At 39.1% G+C, this 17458-nt stretch overlaps 1 protein-coding gene across 4 annotated transcripts in view; it reads right to left on the bottom strand.

The window, feature by feature from the left end:
• Positions 1–7756: 7756 nt before the first annotated feature.
• Positions 7757–17458, bottom strand: part of zgc:113516 (uncharacterized protein LOC541449 homolog) — a 30888-nt gene continuing 21186 nt past the window's right edge. The window contains exons 7-10 of one of the 4 annotated variants that reach the window (XR_005640134.1): positions 14133–14206; positions 9054–9165; positions 8281–8340; positions 7757–8064 (exon numbers count right to left, since the gene is read on the bottom strand). Coding sequence is in view for 2 of the 4 variants with exons in the window: in XM_039809872.1 (XP_039665806.1) it covers positions 9096–9165; positions 14133–14206 (144 nt within the window). In the remaining 2 variants the exon portion in view is untranslated. Of the gene's footprint in view, positions 8065–8192; positions 9166–14132; positions 14207–17458 lie in introns of those variants that run through there. The other 3 variants (XR_005640133.1, XM_039809872.1, XM_039809871.1) reach the window with 3 other exon arrangements.

Below are 17458 nucleotides of genomic sequence, written 5' to 3'. Positions count from 1 at the left end.
ATTATCAAGCTCTTGTAAGGCCCTTTCTCGGCTGAAAGTAATCACTGCGCAGGCTCTGGTTGTGCTGTCTCTGTGTTGCCGTTATTTAAATGAGGTTGATCAGGACGATTGTCTGGGTGGGGATTATTATGATTTAACTCTTGGATGGCTTCAGCAAGCTGGTGTTACAAAACGCAGTGGATCCCCGTTTACATCGTCTACAGCAATAACTAACTGTATGGGAATTATACAAGACTGGTCAGGCTCCATTTTGCATGTGATTAAAAAAATAAAATAAATAAAATTAAAACAAAATGTCACAGCTAACACCTTACAACTTTTACATTTGAAGAATTGTCTGCACAATTGTCAGCAGCTTTGGAGGATCTCCACCTTGCTTTCCGGATCTCTCACTCTCTGCGCGCGGGATTGCCCCTCAGTACAGCATCTGTCATAAAATCAGAGAAAATACCTTTTAAATATATTTAATTATCGATACAATAATACTAAGATATGTAAATAATAATTACCTCTGACGGGTTCAGGCCTCTCCCCTGACATATCTCACTCGATGAATACCCCTCCTCCTTTCATAAAAATTTAGAGAATATACATCTTTAATTATATATTTTAATTATCAAGACAATAATATATACATATATAAATAATAATTACCTCTGAATCGTACAGTGGGACGCCTGGTCCTGGCGACAGGTTCAGGTTCAATCTCTGTTCATTTGGAAAATAATGAGATAATAATGAGCGAAAGTCTGAATAACTCTCTCTTTTTTTTTTCCCCTACCTGACTTGCTCCCCACACACACACACACACACACACACACACACACACACACACACACACACACACACACACACACACCCCCCCCCCATTTGGATACCCAACCATCACCCAACCAGATGGTCAATCTCTCACACCCTGCTCTTTCCCATCTTACATTGTAATGTTTTTAAAATGAACAAAAACCATGCATCTGCAGTAACAGGTATAACTTAAAAGCACTTACCCGCGTCCTGAGTTTGAGTTTGCGCGAGAGATGGTCTCTGTAATGTTCTGTTCAACTATTTCCGGTGCTGCTCAGATGCTCTTTCGAGGGGCAAGGATTTCCAGAAAGATTAAGTTCCACTTCATTGCCATCTTCAACTGCTTTCAGAACCACTACACCATCTACTTCTGCTTCTTCTGCTGCTTCTTCTTCTGAATCAGCGAGGGCCTGGATAGGCTCCTGACCGTTTTCTGTGGATGCTGCAGGCTCAATCTCTGTTCATTTTGAAAATAATATATAACTTGCTTCCAATTCAATGTATTTACTTTAAGTGTTAATAACTATCTCTTTTTTTTTTTTTTTTTTTTTTTTTTTTTTTTTTTCTCCCAATCAAATGACTATCTCCCCAAATGCCCTCTTACCCACCACCACCCACACCCCCTCCACACCACCTTGCACCTCACACCACACACACACACACACACACACACACACACACACACACACACACACACACACACACACACACACACACACACAAGCACACACACACACACCATGTGTTCCCCATCTCCCATCCACCCATTTACAGGTATAATATAAATAATATTTGTCTCCCTCTATCTCACATCTACCCAGTTGCAGGTATAATATAAATAATATGAGACGCCTTACCGGCAGTCATTTGTAGGGTAGCCGAGGGGTGCCCAGCGTTTTCATCTCTTGACTGCATATGCTGTAACGGGCTCTAAATTCTGTTTCAATCGTGACGGTGGGGACGTCTCGCAGCACAATTGGCTGCCCGTTGGCCCGTGGTCTTTCTTTCAGACATTACCTCCTCAATTTCAATAACCCTGTAAAGACTGCTGGATTTTGATTGTTATATGCAACGCCTCTGTCATCTATCACTTTGGGGAGAGAAAAGACAACATAGGATCAGTTATTTATTACCTTGATACATAAAGCATTAAATGGTATAAATAACCTACCAAAATCGACATCTGTGATTACCACATATCCTAAAGTCCTCGTCATTGATTTCTGTTAGGAAGAACAGTCATAATGGTTGACCCGGAATATTTCAACACACTTGGCATTAATAATTAATTAATCCATAATGATAATATAGAACTCACCTGAAAAGTACTGTGACTGAATCATTTTGACTCCTCTGAATGAAGTTGACGGTCTGTATGCAAAGCCGAGTGTGAGAGTTAGGGTGAATGAAGCACATGCGTCTTCCAAACATGTGGTAAACACTTTATTGCCCATTTAGGGAACGAACATTAGTGCGGGTGTGCAAACTTTTTGGGGGCTCAGCCACTTACTTGGCCTGTTGTAAGAGGAGCCTTACACATTCCTATTTTACAACCCTGCCTTACACACGTTCTGCTCTCTGCTCCAAAGAGTGTAAAGATACTTGATTTAATTCTTGGTCATTGGCTCATTTCAAACGCATCAGTGTTACTCAAACTTACATTCATGCTGTGTGTAGAATGAAAAACCTATCTTTCTCTGTTTCAAACGGGGAAGAAACCCTTTTTATGCTCAAAATTTAACGCTACACCCCTCTTCTCTCACTGGATCATTTCAAACACATCCGGATATTTCATCTCTAACGCTCATTGGATCATTTAAATGAAACATTTTTCTACTTCCTGTGACGCCCTCATTGCAGCACTTAACACACGTCATTTCCGGGACACGCCTTCCTTCTAGAAGCTTCCAGAACAGACCAGTCACACACACCTGGAAGGCATCAATCACTTTCTGACAGGTCGTGACCTCTTGACCCCCCAGGTCAAAAGGTCATCCATCAAAATCCCACATACCAAAGTGACAGAAACCTCCTCCTTATATCTCTCATGAGAAGGTAAAGAACGTCATTGTTGCGAGCCCTCCCCTCATTTCACCCACCATAATCCTTTCTACAATCACATTCCCTTTTGTGCTTCCCTCGCAGATAAAGATGCGAGACACAGTTATGCAGAAGAGGGCACTCCTTGACATATCCAAGCATGTGGCCTCCATTTTGCACAGTCTGATGTGTTTGTTTCATTGACTACACACGAACCTATTGATCGCTATTTAAAATGGTGTGAAGCTCTACAGGCGACCGGTTTGTTTACAAGACAAACTCAACAGCCTTGGGTTAAAACAACGATGTTAGCTAAAACTGTTAAAGTGTCACACTTGAATGTATCTCCATTCCATGCAAGTAGGAGGCAAACATGATGTAAGATGTCAACACATTCAAATTTAAACACATATTCTGTTTTTCACATTTGAATCTAAGATTACTTGGTCACTTCCCCCTTTACACTGCCCCAACTGGTCTGGAAAGTTTTAACCTCTCAACCTTTAATGCTCTCGCTAATGATATTCCAACCCTTTCTCATTCCGAACTCGTAAAATACGAACGTTTGGACAGTGGCTGTCAGTGGCTGTCAGCGTCTGAAGCGACGAAAAAGGCGTCCTTCAGCATGTTTGTATAACGTACCGGGGAGCTACACAGGGTTTAGCGAGTAGCATGTAAGGCCTATATTCCGCGTAGGGAGGTTGATTGGGGTGGCGGTGGGTCAAACACAGGACTTGAGACCGAGACCTTGTCCCATGAGACCGTGATTCGTGTCCCGCTTGTCACGTTTCCTAAAGTCGCTTTCTTTTTTAACCGTCCCGTTATTCCCGCGTGTCACCGAAACGTAAACCCACCCATGATTTTTTACTAAACTCAACCGTCATGTTTGATTGACTTCTTTACCTGGCATATTTTGGGAATATTCATAAAAAAGCTGCAGAATGTTTCTCTTTAAAACACTTTCTGTGTGAATTTTCAGATTGTGTTCTCTCAGTTTCTCTTCCATGGATAATGTTCAATACTAATATGTTACGGAGGAAACATGATGATGCATAGATTATGTTGACTGTATTGTCATTTTAATGCACTTTCTTTTTATGTTGCCATTTTCAAACGCCAGGGACAACAGATGAAAATTAGCCTGCTGAGCTAAATCTGGCTCATTTACCGTTGCTTTGCTGTTGATTAATAAGCATTGTCCCTGTTAAATGAATAAATAACTCATTCAACTGCTTAAGTCAAGAATAAACATTCAATCTCAATTTTTGAAGCCAAATGGATGAGAAGTCCATAAGGCGTTCGTAAAAATGAAACTTTTAGCATACAAGCAATATTCTGATGAAGGTAATGCCATATGACCCATATTGGACCCAGGTAGAGACATTGTTCAACTTTACTTTAAATGTTTTTCACTTGTTTTTCCTCCAGTATCTGCTCCTGGCATCTAAAGTGCGATTAAGGGCTTCATGATTATGTTTGGGCAACTCAAAGCACTTGGTGAAGGTCCTGGAAATATTGTGGTAATGGCAAATACATCACAAGGCTAGGCAACCAAAGCATTTGGTTACATTTTGAGAAAGGTTGTGGTCTTGGTTCAATTTTGAAAAGTCAATGCAGATTTGAAGGATTAGAGAGTCGAACTAATGAGCATTTTATGCTCTGCCATCCACCCCTCCATCGTCTCCACAAACTTTCACTGCAGTATTACAAGGTTCAACCCAGTCACACGGCAGTTCGTGAAATGGTCACGTAATTGAATCTATTGATTTATGTACACGGACACGTTTATCTCGTTTTTTTCGTGATGGTCAGCACGTTTTTTAAAGGTGCCCTGCCACACGTATTTCATTACTTTGTGGTAATGTCTGAAGTTCTACAATGGACTCTGTAACATTTTTTGTGGAAAAAATGCCTTGGTTACCTTGTTTCAAGCCATTTGAGCGTGGTATAGAAAGATTGCAGGAAGACTCAGCTCGATTTGTGCCAGTTCTCATTAATATTCAACGAGCTAAGCTGCTTGACTCTGATTGGCTAACAGCTAGCCAATGAGAGCCTTGCTATCAGCATCCTTTACCCAGCGCAACTGGGTGAGCTCATGAATTGAGCTCAGGCAACACCAAGTCAGACTGACCAGCTTTTGCAATTGGCCTGATTTCTTTTCTTTTCAGTGGCTAGAGCTGACAGAGGAGGTAGCAGTTCATATTCACATTTACTACATAACACAAACAAATATGGACCTAACATATTTAAAAAAATACAAGTAAAAACGTTTTTGTGTGGCAGGGCACCTTTAAACTAATGTATTAAAAGTGACTATGGTAGAGAGTAGTATGAAAGGCCGAAAATCCGCGTAGGGAGGTTGGTTGGGGTGGTGGATGGGTCAAACAACATAGGACTTTCACCCAGGAGTCCGGGGATGGTGTCCCGCGTGTCACGTTTCTTAAACCGAATCATCCCGTTCTTCTTTTCCTAAACCCAACCGTCACACCCACGTCAAAGAATTTTTGGCGTGTTCATTTCACTGCCGACTGACAGAAAGAATCGTGCTGTGATCATGAAACCCAACTGACAGAAAGAATCGTGCTGTGATCACAAAAGATGCTTCCCATTGAAATACATCAGTTTAAAAAAGGTGCTGACCATCATGAAAAAAAACAAGATAAACGTGTCCGTGTACACAAATCAATAGATAAAAAATTATGTGACCATTTCACGAACTGCCGTGAGACTGTGTTGCAAGGTTGCACCACTTTGCGTTGAAGCAACCTGTCATCAGTGGACATAATCCAGGTGGCAATTTCTTACAGAATGTATTTGGTAATGCAAATTTGTTGTGTATAAACCAGTGGTGGAAGAAGTATTCAAATCCTTTACTTAAGTTAAAGTACTAATATCACACTGTAAAAATACTCTGTTACAAGTAAAAGTCCTGCATTGAAAATATTACTTAAGTAAAAGTATGTAAGTATAATCAGGAAAATGTACTTGAAGAATTTAAAGTCAAAGTACTCAATGGACATTTTAGAAACTGGGAATGATCAAAACAGTTCTGTCAATCAAGTGTTTAATTGTCTAATCATTTCAGCTATACGTGTAGGTCTATCAGTTCAAGCAGCACTATCACTGAAATGTCCTCATTCACATTACTGACACTTTTTCTACTTTACACACACTAGAAAGGTAAAAAAAAAATTGCGTTGCAGTAAGGTCATTTTAGTACTACGGTAAGTGTGACATTTATATTAATCTGTCAGTAATTCACTTGCACACTTGTCCCCAGCAGTTCTGCCTCATATGTAAATATGCACACCTATTGATCCAAGGTGGGAATAGCCACATTTACCACATTAAAAAGTACTTTGATCACTTTGAGCCACCTTCGAACAAAGAAGAAGAAGCTTTTCATCCTAAATTATCTTCTAGCCTCAGATCATAGAGTAAAAAGTTAAATTTGACATGTGTGGAACCTATTAATTACACAGCTCATGTCTGTCTCTGAATATTGTTTTGCTTATGATTTATAATCTTACTTTTATGTATGTTTGAAGCATAGAAAACACCTGTTTCTGATGTTAAGATCACTCCTTACAGAAGAGTAGAAGAAAGATGTGTTGCAGTGTCCATTTAGCTTTTATGTTTTAAATAAATGAAGAGCACTTGACTGAATGACAAACCATATTTTTGACCTCTCGTTTTGGAGAGGAGTTCATGAGCAGCACCTCAGGGTTCCATGAATGGGTCACACAATCACGGGACTTTCCCCCCAGAAGACCGCTGTGTGGGTCCCGTGTGAAACCAAAAGTAAAATACTTAATTTACGTAACATACGTAATCTACTTTAATACGTATGTAACTTCAGCCAGTACCAACTAGTAGCAATATTTTAACCCAAACCATGTTTTTTTTCGTAAACGTAACGTTAATGTGTTTAAAACTGATTGTGATTGTTTCACACCGTGAACCTGTCACTGGTACGAGGATATGTTTAAACAAACGTAATCCGGGAAAAAATACTTTTTTCTCGAAACGTAATCGAGACTGACACTATAGGCCGTTTTCATGAAAAATATTTTGACTTGTCATAGCAGAAAAAGCACCGGTTGAATTATAATAATTGTGGCTATGCAGTTCATTCTATAAATGTATTGCAGTTCTACTGTAGGAATGCATGCTGGCTTCCTAGCATCCATAAATGAACCTAAATGGAACAGACCCATCATTAATGTTATTAGTTACACTTGTGCTTTTCCTGGTAAGACAAATCAAAATGTCTGCTGTGGAAAAGGCCTCCTTCTACACTGTAAATCATTTTAAGCTGGTTCTTCAAACTTCAAGTTCCCCTGCTGCCTCAAAATGTGAGTTATTGAGCTAAAGATGAGTAAATAAGTCTGATAGTCTAATAAGTCTTCTCTCATGTAAAGACTCTGATGTAAATGCATTCAATTTCAGATATTAAGTTGAATCAACAACTGTTCAGTCACACTGACAACCATTGCAAACAGATTTGCTTTCCATTCACATTTTCTCCGATTTAGACTGCACAGCTGTGGCAGCTATTGAAGCACTGTATAGTAAAAACACAGCATGCAGGCTGCTCCCAGTGACCTGATATCATAGGAATATATACTGAATTATAGTGCAATGCTTACCTTCATCGTGGTTGACGAAAAGGAAACAACCATGACTTATCTTGACATGTATTAAAGAACCAGCAGTTTTCCATTTTCTTTGTCTCTCACACACACTCTGGGGAGTTTGAACTCTAAAGCAATGCATGCTGGGAAGTATAATATACTAATGATTTCTTTAGAAATGGAATTTGATGAGTTCATTGAACTCTCAGCAGTACATTCATTCAACTCAAGTACTTAAGGTCGGGTCAACTCATGTTAATAAGATCTGAAGTGGAATTTGCTTGAAATTAATACAACTTATATATTTAATTAAAGAAAAAGATATTGTAACACATTTCTGCATGGCGTTTTACAGTGTAGTGGTCCCTCCTTTGAACTCTTCTTAGTTCAGTAAGACTTTATACATTAAATCAAAACTATTACAGTGTATATACTGTGCATTGTCCATTATTACATTATACACTGGGCTGAATTTTAAACACTTATTAGGCCACTGATTTGGTGAACATTTGGAACACTGGAAAGTTAATGACGTGCAACAGGCATCCAAGAGGGGGCAGATGATACAGTATGTCTCCATAGTTGTAGGCTATAGTGTAAAAAGCAATGAGAAATAAATTAATTGTGCAAGCACATACATATACAGCATAATTACAGTGTCCTTCAAGGAAACCTTTTCAGAGAACTGCAATGACAAAAAAAGCAGCTGGAGCTCAGTAAGTTAATGTGTTGACTTTAATTTAGTTGTGAAAGCATTGATAATAGTCAGTATTATAGTTAAATAGCACAAGTAAATCAAACTTACCAATTATTTATTCCATAAGCCGTCGTTGTGTTTGCCTTGCTATGGCACTGTGAACAGTGTCTGTTGGAAGTGCAATGAAAGACAAGCGTAGTAACAGCACTTTCCATCAGTCAGTGAGCAAAGATGCTTTTATACAGTGAATATTTCTGGAAGCTGAAACCGTTTTGTAATTTGAACAAATGTCTGACTCTCTGAGCATTTCACTAAAATTAGGACCAATTTGACATGATTTATATATTGCTCCCCAAACCTAATTCACTGTCTTTAAACATGATGTTTTAGCACTTAAATAATGATGAATTTGCATTCATTGTATTTTGAAATTTGCAGAATACTGTTTGATTCATGAACATCCTGTAAGGTATATAAAAATCACCTTTACAACAGTAGTCCTTAGGAAAGATAAGTATTTAAAATAATGCAATACTTGGTACAGTCAATAAGACAAAATGGAAACTTGTTTTCCATCAGAGCTGTGGTACACACTGAATAAGCATGCAAATAACCCGCTTATGGGTTTTATGATCAGCCTCATTTTTTGTGGCTTTATGCGACTCTGCTAAATGTGGGAACAATTAATGTGTTTCTGGCATGATCTCCGTCTCAATTTGCCAAAACGGCTTATCGGCATACTAGCTGTGGTTAAACAAATATTTAAAAAATCACAGTGATAGCAAAACATATTATCTGATACTACAGCCTGAAATAACAAACAATGTGTCTAAGCTAATTCTATGCCTTCCACGGTACTGTATGAATTGACAAAGACGGACTTTGGTCACTTTTCTTGGACTCTGGTCCTTTATCCTTCGATTCTAGATTATTGTCAATCCAAAATATTCGTCTTTCTTCTCAAAGTAGAAGTTGAATCGTGCCATTGCATATCTGTGAGGAGAGCAGAGAACAAAGAAAAAAACTGATCAGAGAAGATTTTTCTACAAAGCTCTTAATAAAGCTCTTAATGTTGTACCATCCTAGTTAGAAATTTACGGTCAACCCGTGATCACTCCCAACTCGTCAAATACGGAAGCTTGGGCAGTGGCTCTCAGTGTCAGATATGACGCAAAAAGCACCCTTTAGTATCTGTATGGAACGCACCGGGCAGAATTATCTGTCTCTGTGACAACCTTAGCCCAGGGCACTTTAAAGGTTTTTTTCAAAGAAAAGTTAACTTCTTGCATAGAACTAAAGTTTATCATTAGCAAATTCACATTTTTTTAGGATGGCCTTTTTGCCAGAGATGTTTACAAAATGTTTTCATACACATACTGTAAGCACCCTGTGAATGACACACAAGTAAAGCTCTGTCCATTATCTGGCAAACAGCTTTTTCATTATACTGTATATGGAGTAGCCTACATGAATGGAAGTATATACTAAATCACCATTTAACTTTTAACTAAACCAGGTTTTGTCAAAATAAATGGAATTTGAGCATAATCGTTTCGATCCAATAAAGCAATAACTTTCCATCTTCTCTTGTGTCAGATATGGTTTTTAGGCTTCTGCAGTGCAATTATTTATTAGGGATGCACTGAATCCAGGATTCGGCCGAATATTGGGCTTCTTAACTGGTTGAAGCTGGTCGACGTAATGATGCCGCCGTTGATTACGAGAAGGTTTTTACGTAGGTGGACCGTTCAATGCAGTAGGCTGTGAGAAAGTGAAAATGGAACTGGTGAGCAGAAAAAGTGTTGTTTGGCAGTACTTTCAAAAGAAGGCGATTCAAGTCGAGCTACATGTTCAATTTGCAATTTTTCTTGTAGTGTCCATGACCCTAAACAATACACAACATCGCCGCTGTTAAAACATTTGCGTATGAAACATCCAAAAGAATACAAGTCTGGAATGAAGGACTCTACAGAGAGCAGCCAAAATGCAGCAACTTCAGGTATGGCAAAGGAAGGACAGTCACAGCTAAAAACTTGTGTTAACCAAACGACCATTACCAGATTCGGTATTCGGTTTCGGGTTAAGAATCTTAACCAGTGGATTCGGTATTCGGCCGAACCCCAAAAATCTGCATTTGGTGCATCTCTATTATTTATGGTTTTGAAAAGGAATTGAGAACTTCCTCCTTCAATGTCACCTTAATAAAATACTTTGTACATATCAAAAGAGAATCAATGCAAATGTTGTCACTATTTACACAGGAATATGCAGATGTAGTCTTTTGGCCAACATGCTGAACTCCGGCGATCCTGAGAATATATGGGTCGATGGACAAGGATTTTTTTTTCTGAAGTGATCAGACAATATTTCGTCTGTATTTAATGTTTGTTGCAGATATTTAAACTATTTAAACTAAGTTCTCTTTGACATATCAGGCCTTTGGCAAAAATATGTAGACTCATATTTTAAGTGAATATATGCAGTAATGCCGAATCAGTTTTCTCTAATAATAATGATAATAATAATAGTTCAGTTTTTGCTTGTGTTCCATCACTCTGTTCCCCACCTGTATCTCTGGGTAAAACTGCTTCTAATTATTGTCAGAGTTGGACTTCTGTTGTCTGCTCTTTGTTTTTTTCCTAGAGTTGTTTCTCTCTTGTCGATCCATAGCATTTAGAATAAAAGAATGCCTCTATAAGAGTTTTCCCTCCTTAGTTTGTGAGGAATATCATAATACACATTTTACATTTAAGCAGCACCGTACTATCAATGAAATGCCCTCATTCACACTACTGACACTAGTTCTACCCTTAAACTAGATGGGTAAAATAAATAATTGAAAACCACTTTTTAAATTAAAAAGTCATTAAATGGATATTCAGTAAGTCAAAAAGTGAAAAGAGCCTCAATGTCAGCTTATCCAAAAAAGATGAAACTAAAAAGTCACTAGTCATAGCACTTCTGTTCTGCTAATCTAATTACCCATCGTACCCACACCCTTCATGAGTTGAATTATAATTGAGTATACCCATTTAAAAGAACAGCAACCTTCACAGGTGATCCCATTCATACCTATTTTTATTAAGGCCGACACCTAAAACTAGCACGCTTAACATTTATCATCATCAGAGATGAAACTGAGACGTTTTTCTATTTAGCAGAAGTAGGGGAAAATGAACTCCCTCCAAAGCAGGTATTCCATTTCACAATGTGCTTTTGTGCACAATTCCCTCAATTTTGCAGTCAGGCTATTCCAAACAGTGGGCCTCCTCCTCAGTCATTTCCTCATAATAATGTCTTTGTCAAAAAACGGCTCACCTTGCCAACACATCCACAAATCTAAACCGCTGACTCGCAGACACTTTCAACACATGAATAAAATCATATAAGGAAAGTAAATATGGACGGTAGAGGGAGGGCGAGTTTGCATTCCCCTTGTGGCTCCCTATTGTCACATCTACATCTGGCCTTGGTTAAAGCACAAGGCCTGGGCGACGCCTGTCACTTGTTGGGAAGTCTGCAGAGATTTGGCTCAGGGGGATAACAGTGAGAGGAAACACACACACACACACACACAATCAGGGTTTAACTCTAACTTCCTATCTCTTTCCTCAAAAAGAACTTTACAAAAGCATAAATTCTAGTGCTTATATGTTGTGTGTTCTCTTAAGTTAAGGGAACTAAAACTGTGGTGAAGCTCTAAGTTAACGTTTGGGTACATTTGATGTGAAAAAAGGACTTGCAGTAACTAACCCACAGAGAATTATCTCCCAACTCTGCTTTGTGGCAAGTTTTTTTGTGTCAATGCTTATAGCAGGCCCCAGTTGACCTCCTTAAGCAAACCACAGAAGCCCTAACATCAATCTTTCACGGATGATGTGTGTGTGTGCGTGCTAGTGTGTGAATGAAAAAATTAAGTCCCCCATGGGGACAAATAAAGTAGCCTACATTATTACACACTCATTGTAACTGTCCCGCACCGAATGGTGGATGGACAAAGTAAGCAGCTTGCTTGTGAAGAAACTTGAGCATCTAAAGAGACAGATATTGTGTTGTGCGTGTAACCTTGTTTTGGAGAATACCTCTTAATAGCAAAAAGGTTAGTTGGTGAACTACTGTAGCTGGCGAGCTAACCACAAGCATGCTAGCCAGCTGTGACATGCTAACGCTAGTCAGTCACAATAGCTCCCACAGCTTCTTCTTTCTATTACCCCTGGCATTTTGTTCTCGGGATTGTCCACCATTTCATATTGAAGACGGACATAAAAAAAAGTTCTGAGAGGCTAACAAGCTTACTAACTGTCAGTTAGCTGTTACAAATCGTGGTGTTAACTGGCATCAAATTCAACCTCCTCTCCAAGATCTTTCGCAGCAAAATAACAAAGCCACGGTAACATTACTTAACGCTTTGCTATTGAATGTAAATGTCGGTTTCTTTATGCTATTTAAACAAATGGCAAGGACAGTCTGTCTCATAAGGTTATTATGACTGTGGTATATGGTCATTGTCTGTGTATTTAAATGAAAAGATGAACTTGACTGTTGCCATCCACATCGTTTCTTTCTTTACTGCATGAATGAATAAGAATCCTGAAAGCAGTGCTGGCAGAGGGAATTAGGATACAGGTCTATATAGGTATGCGTATGAATGAGTGTGTGTGCATTGGGGGACAGAGGTTGGCTGGGTAGTGATGCCTTCAAACCTGGTTCTCCATTGTTACTGTTGCTCTCTGAGCTCATTTAGGTCTAACTCTCCAGTTAAAGAAAGGTAACCCGACCCTCACCATGCACTTTAGGACAACCTCAGCCGGCGGCTTAGAGGAGCAGACGTCTAGCAGGCGCATGTGGCCCAGCCAGGGATGAGAGACGTATATGTAAGGGAGGACCGACGGCATGGGAACAATAGTGCCTCTGTGCCTCGGCACCCCTCTGGATCACATTTCCTCCGAGGTCCAGATCGAAATGAGGCGGGGGCCCTGTCGCTGATCTCACAAGCGAGCAGGGAAAGCCACACAGAGGGGAGGGTGCCGTATGTCAATAGTGATTAGGATCACGATCACAACTGTGGTGGGTGTGGGGCACACAGGGGGAGAAGGGAGAAGGGAAGAAAGCGTGGGGATGAAGGGAAACATTTCGCCCTCCTGAACTTTATTGTCTGGTTGCTGGTAGTGAGGAATGTCTCCTGGACTTGTTTAAAGATAACTACGTGGATCATAATACATTTAAAAAATAAAACAAATTAGTTCTGATTTCTTTTGTGAAAGCAAAGCCTTCCATCTTTACATGATTTGTGGTTTAAGAGTGAAGAAAGGCAGAGACTTTCACGTGTAAATAGTTTGTCTGCTACAGGAAGAAGTGTGCTTGTCCCGTCTGTTTGATGCCAGATTCTAGATACACAAAGTCTAGAAACACTGGTGGAAAAATAAAGGAAATATTTCCACACTCTGGGCTCAAGTTCCCAGTCCTTTATTGCAGTTTCTCTGCCAACAAATTATTTGTCAGGCAATCCTAATGAAGCTCCTGTTTGTCTAAACATTGCAATAAAATAGTGAGTGCTTGAATTCAACGTGCAGGATACATTTTTCCATTTGTGAGTATTTAAGTGATGTATGATGATGTTAAGTGGTAAGGTGGTCCCATGCAATTGCACTGAGGTCATATTTTGTTCTTTGTGGTTTCATGTGTTTCTACATTAAACAGTTACTGAGGTGGTGTCAATGTGAAGGCGGTGCTTAATTTCAAGAGTGCGTCGATTTTAAGATTAACGATTTGTAAACGTTTCTATTTTGTGCAACATTCGAACGTCAAAACCACAGAGCTTTAGGAAACTGGAACAATGTTTATACAAAGTGACACCAAGACACACTCCTCCAACTGTGGACACAAGGTAACCACATGGAAAAAGGCTTTTTCTTTCTACTACATGGGACCTTTAAGCCACCTTCGTCAGAAATACAAACCTTTGGAAGTCAAAGTCAATCGAGGAGAACCGTGATTGCAGGATGGCCCAAAGACCCCAGAAGAAGTTGGATGCCTCGTGGAAGAGAAAGAAAAAAAACATTAAAGGGCCATACTGGTAGTTTTTAAACTTTAGAACATTTGTTACTACAGTTTTCAAAGCATGTTGTAGTGTTTTAGATTCTTTTTTTAAATGTTCCTGCATTGGGTAATCCATAACGGTGAAAATCGTGTCTCCTTCTATTGCGGTCAAAATTGCGAGTAATGCAGTTAAAGTAGTACATACAAATGAAATTACAGCACTATAGAACGTGTGTGTGTGGTTTGTTAAAACAACAGCAGTACCATTGAAAAACACAATGTGATGCTGTCTTTAAATGTATGGCAGCAAGAACGTGTGACTGACATGCAAATCTCATGTGGCCTTTTGATGATCCAATTAAAGCTTCAAAAGCACACAACTTCTCGCCCCCTGCAGGCGCGTCACAGTGGGGTCAGAAGTCAGTGTCTTCAGCAGGGCAAATTCTGGCTGACAGAGACTGAATTGGAGCCATCTAACTGAATGACAGACTCATTAACTGCATGCAGCTAGCCCATGATACTCCTGTAGGTGTGGGATGTGTTTCAAAAGTGCAGAAATCTGGGTTATGTGTGTGGCTTTTGCACACGTGTGAAAGTATGTCGTGCTGATTGTTCTAAATTAAATATCACAGGTGCTGTATGGTTTCACCAGCTTATTATTTTGATTTTTTTAATGATGTTTTTGCTTGTGCCACAGAGCAGAACTGTAAAAACACACCTCAGTGCCCTCCAAGTTGTTGTGTTATAGCTGCTCGCATAACTGCTGCTGCTGCATACCAGCTGCACGCTGCTCAGTCAGAATGACAAACCTCTGTATTGAATGGTTCCCTCCTTAATGGCTTTGCTCACTTAGGCTTGCGGATTTCCATGCCTCCATAAATTTCTGTTGTTCTCCACCCTTATTGTAAATCTTCATGGTTAGGACCACTAATAGCTAAGTCTTAATAAGATCCAGACAGGCCTCTGTTCAGTGGCCCAGTGATATAATCACATTTTTATTTGATAATCAAATAAAGGGTGGAATGAAATACTTGAAGAGCGATGTGCTCTTTTTCCCCTCGCTGGCAGATTTTCATCTCTAATCTCTGTCTTGAGTTGGAGGGAGATATTAAGTGTGTTTCCATTATGATTAATAACTGCTCTCCATTTAGGGAGCATTAGTCTAACACTAAGCAGAGACCGTTAGTGACAGGGAGCCATTGAGAAAAAACGGAGATGAGAGACGTGTGGGCAGAGTGACATCACAGAGCCGCAGTCTTTAGCCTCGACATCACGGGGGATCCCTGTGGAGGAGGCGAGTCGTAAAGACCCCACTGCGTCTTGGCACAGTTTGCCAGGGATTAAGATTTGAAAGTGGCAGCTTCACGCCGCAGAGATTTGGCTACTGGCCAGGCTTTGTCGATGCCACACAGCTTCCTTCAGTGCAGACTGGTTTCCTTGGTTTTGACTATTCATTTGTATAGTGCGAATTCAATGTAGTTTGATTATTCCAAGCAATTACCACGTGACATAGAAGTGGTACAAAAGGATAAAATGGCATTTATTTCCAATTCATAAAAAAGAGAATAAAAAAAAAAGAAAGAAAAATATGTAAAAGGCATCATACTGAATTGATGATTATTGTGGTTTTGGAAATTTTCCAAAGCCAGTTACACATAATTAATATATCATCTGGTTTTTCCAGATGTGATGAGAAACAATTTTAAAACCTTAGTGAGATTTGTATGGTGCAAATTAATGGTTGAAAATTGTATGGACAAAACTTTTACTGTGCCACTTCTGATGAAAAAGGATGCAATGAATGATTGTTTTTATTAGCACATTATATAACAATGAACTGATGAATTGATGATGAATTGTTTGATATATAAACTGGCAGATAATTTAAAAAACAGCCCATCACAATTTCCGGGAGACCAAAATCATATCTTGAAATTGTTTGTTTTCTCAGACCAAAATCATTTCATTTACTATTACAGAAAATCAGCAAATATCAAGATTGTTCAAGGTTTTAAGATTATTTTTTGGGCATTTGCTCCTTTAATGGATTGGACAGATAGATATGAAAGGGGAGGGGGGGGGGGGAGGACATTCAGGAAATTGTCACAGGTCGGACTCGAACCCTGTCGAGGGATAAAATATGGCTCCTTAAGCAATGGATTTTATCAAAAATGTATTATTATTATTATTATTATTATTATTATTATTATTATTATTATTATTATTATTATTATTATTATTATTATTATTATTATTATTATTATTATTATCATCAGGATTGTTGCACTAATGGTTTCATCTTTAAAAGTAATCCTGTTTTCAGGTCATCATAATGTTCCATATAACAAAAAGAACTATTGGATATGTTGTTAACATTAAGTGGGTAAAAAAAAAGTGTACTTTTTTTTTTTTTAAAGAGAAGTTTCAGCTTGACGTTCTAAAAAGTAGACCCTGTGATTTTCGCAGTTATTAGGCTCAGTATCCCTCATTTTGACACACGGCTTGTCAAAAATAAGTCGAGCTGGAAACTTGGCTTTTTAAGCGTCAGTGATAAATTTCTCCCACTTCCCTCGAGTCAAGAGTCCTCCTCGGTTTGTCACAGAAAATCTGATTCCAATCAACATGATGTTATCGCCTCTCTCACTCCATTCCAAGCTTTATTTCTTTTCCCCGCTCTCACTTCTCCCTCTCGGGTTTTTGGCCGAGGCACAAGTTATTTTAAAAAGTAATATGCTTCCTCATCATTTCTGGGCTATTTCAAGAGACATTCACACCACCCCAAAATTGGTCAGGACAATTCTGCATATTGTGTTGAGCTATGAAAGCACTTTTAGACAGATAGCCCAGCACCACTTGAGCCACCAAAGAATGAAAATTGTGGTCATAAGAAAAATAATTTTGGCTGCTGTCTTTCATTTTTCCCTGCGGCAGTTTCTAATCAGCTCAGATGGAGTCCATCAAACTTTGAACAGTGATAGGTCAGCTGTGGACTGGGTTTGGTTTTCTTTGGGGAGTTTTTTTTTTTTTTCTTCTTCTGTGGGAGCTGGAAAAGTAAATTGTTAAAATGTGATGGTTAAAATGGTGAGGTGTTGCCGGCCTGTCATTTCAGAGGTCTGCACACATATGGATATTGTTGAAATGCACACACTAATCTCATAATATGGTGATATTTGAATCCCCCCAAGAACAGATCTTAAAAAGCGGAAATAGCTGTTGATAGATTTGTCACTTTCCAAAGTTTTTCCAA

This window comes from Perca fluviatilis, chromosome 8 (genome assembly GCF_010015445.1).
Source record: "Perca fluviatilis chromosome 8, GENO_Pfluv_1.0, whole genome shotgun sequence".
Classification (NCBI taxonomy): Eukaryota; Metazoa; Chordata; class Actinopteri; order Perciformes; family Percidae; genus Perca; species Perca fluviatilis.
This window is presented reverse-complemented; position numbering and strand designations above follow the sequence as displayed.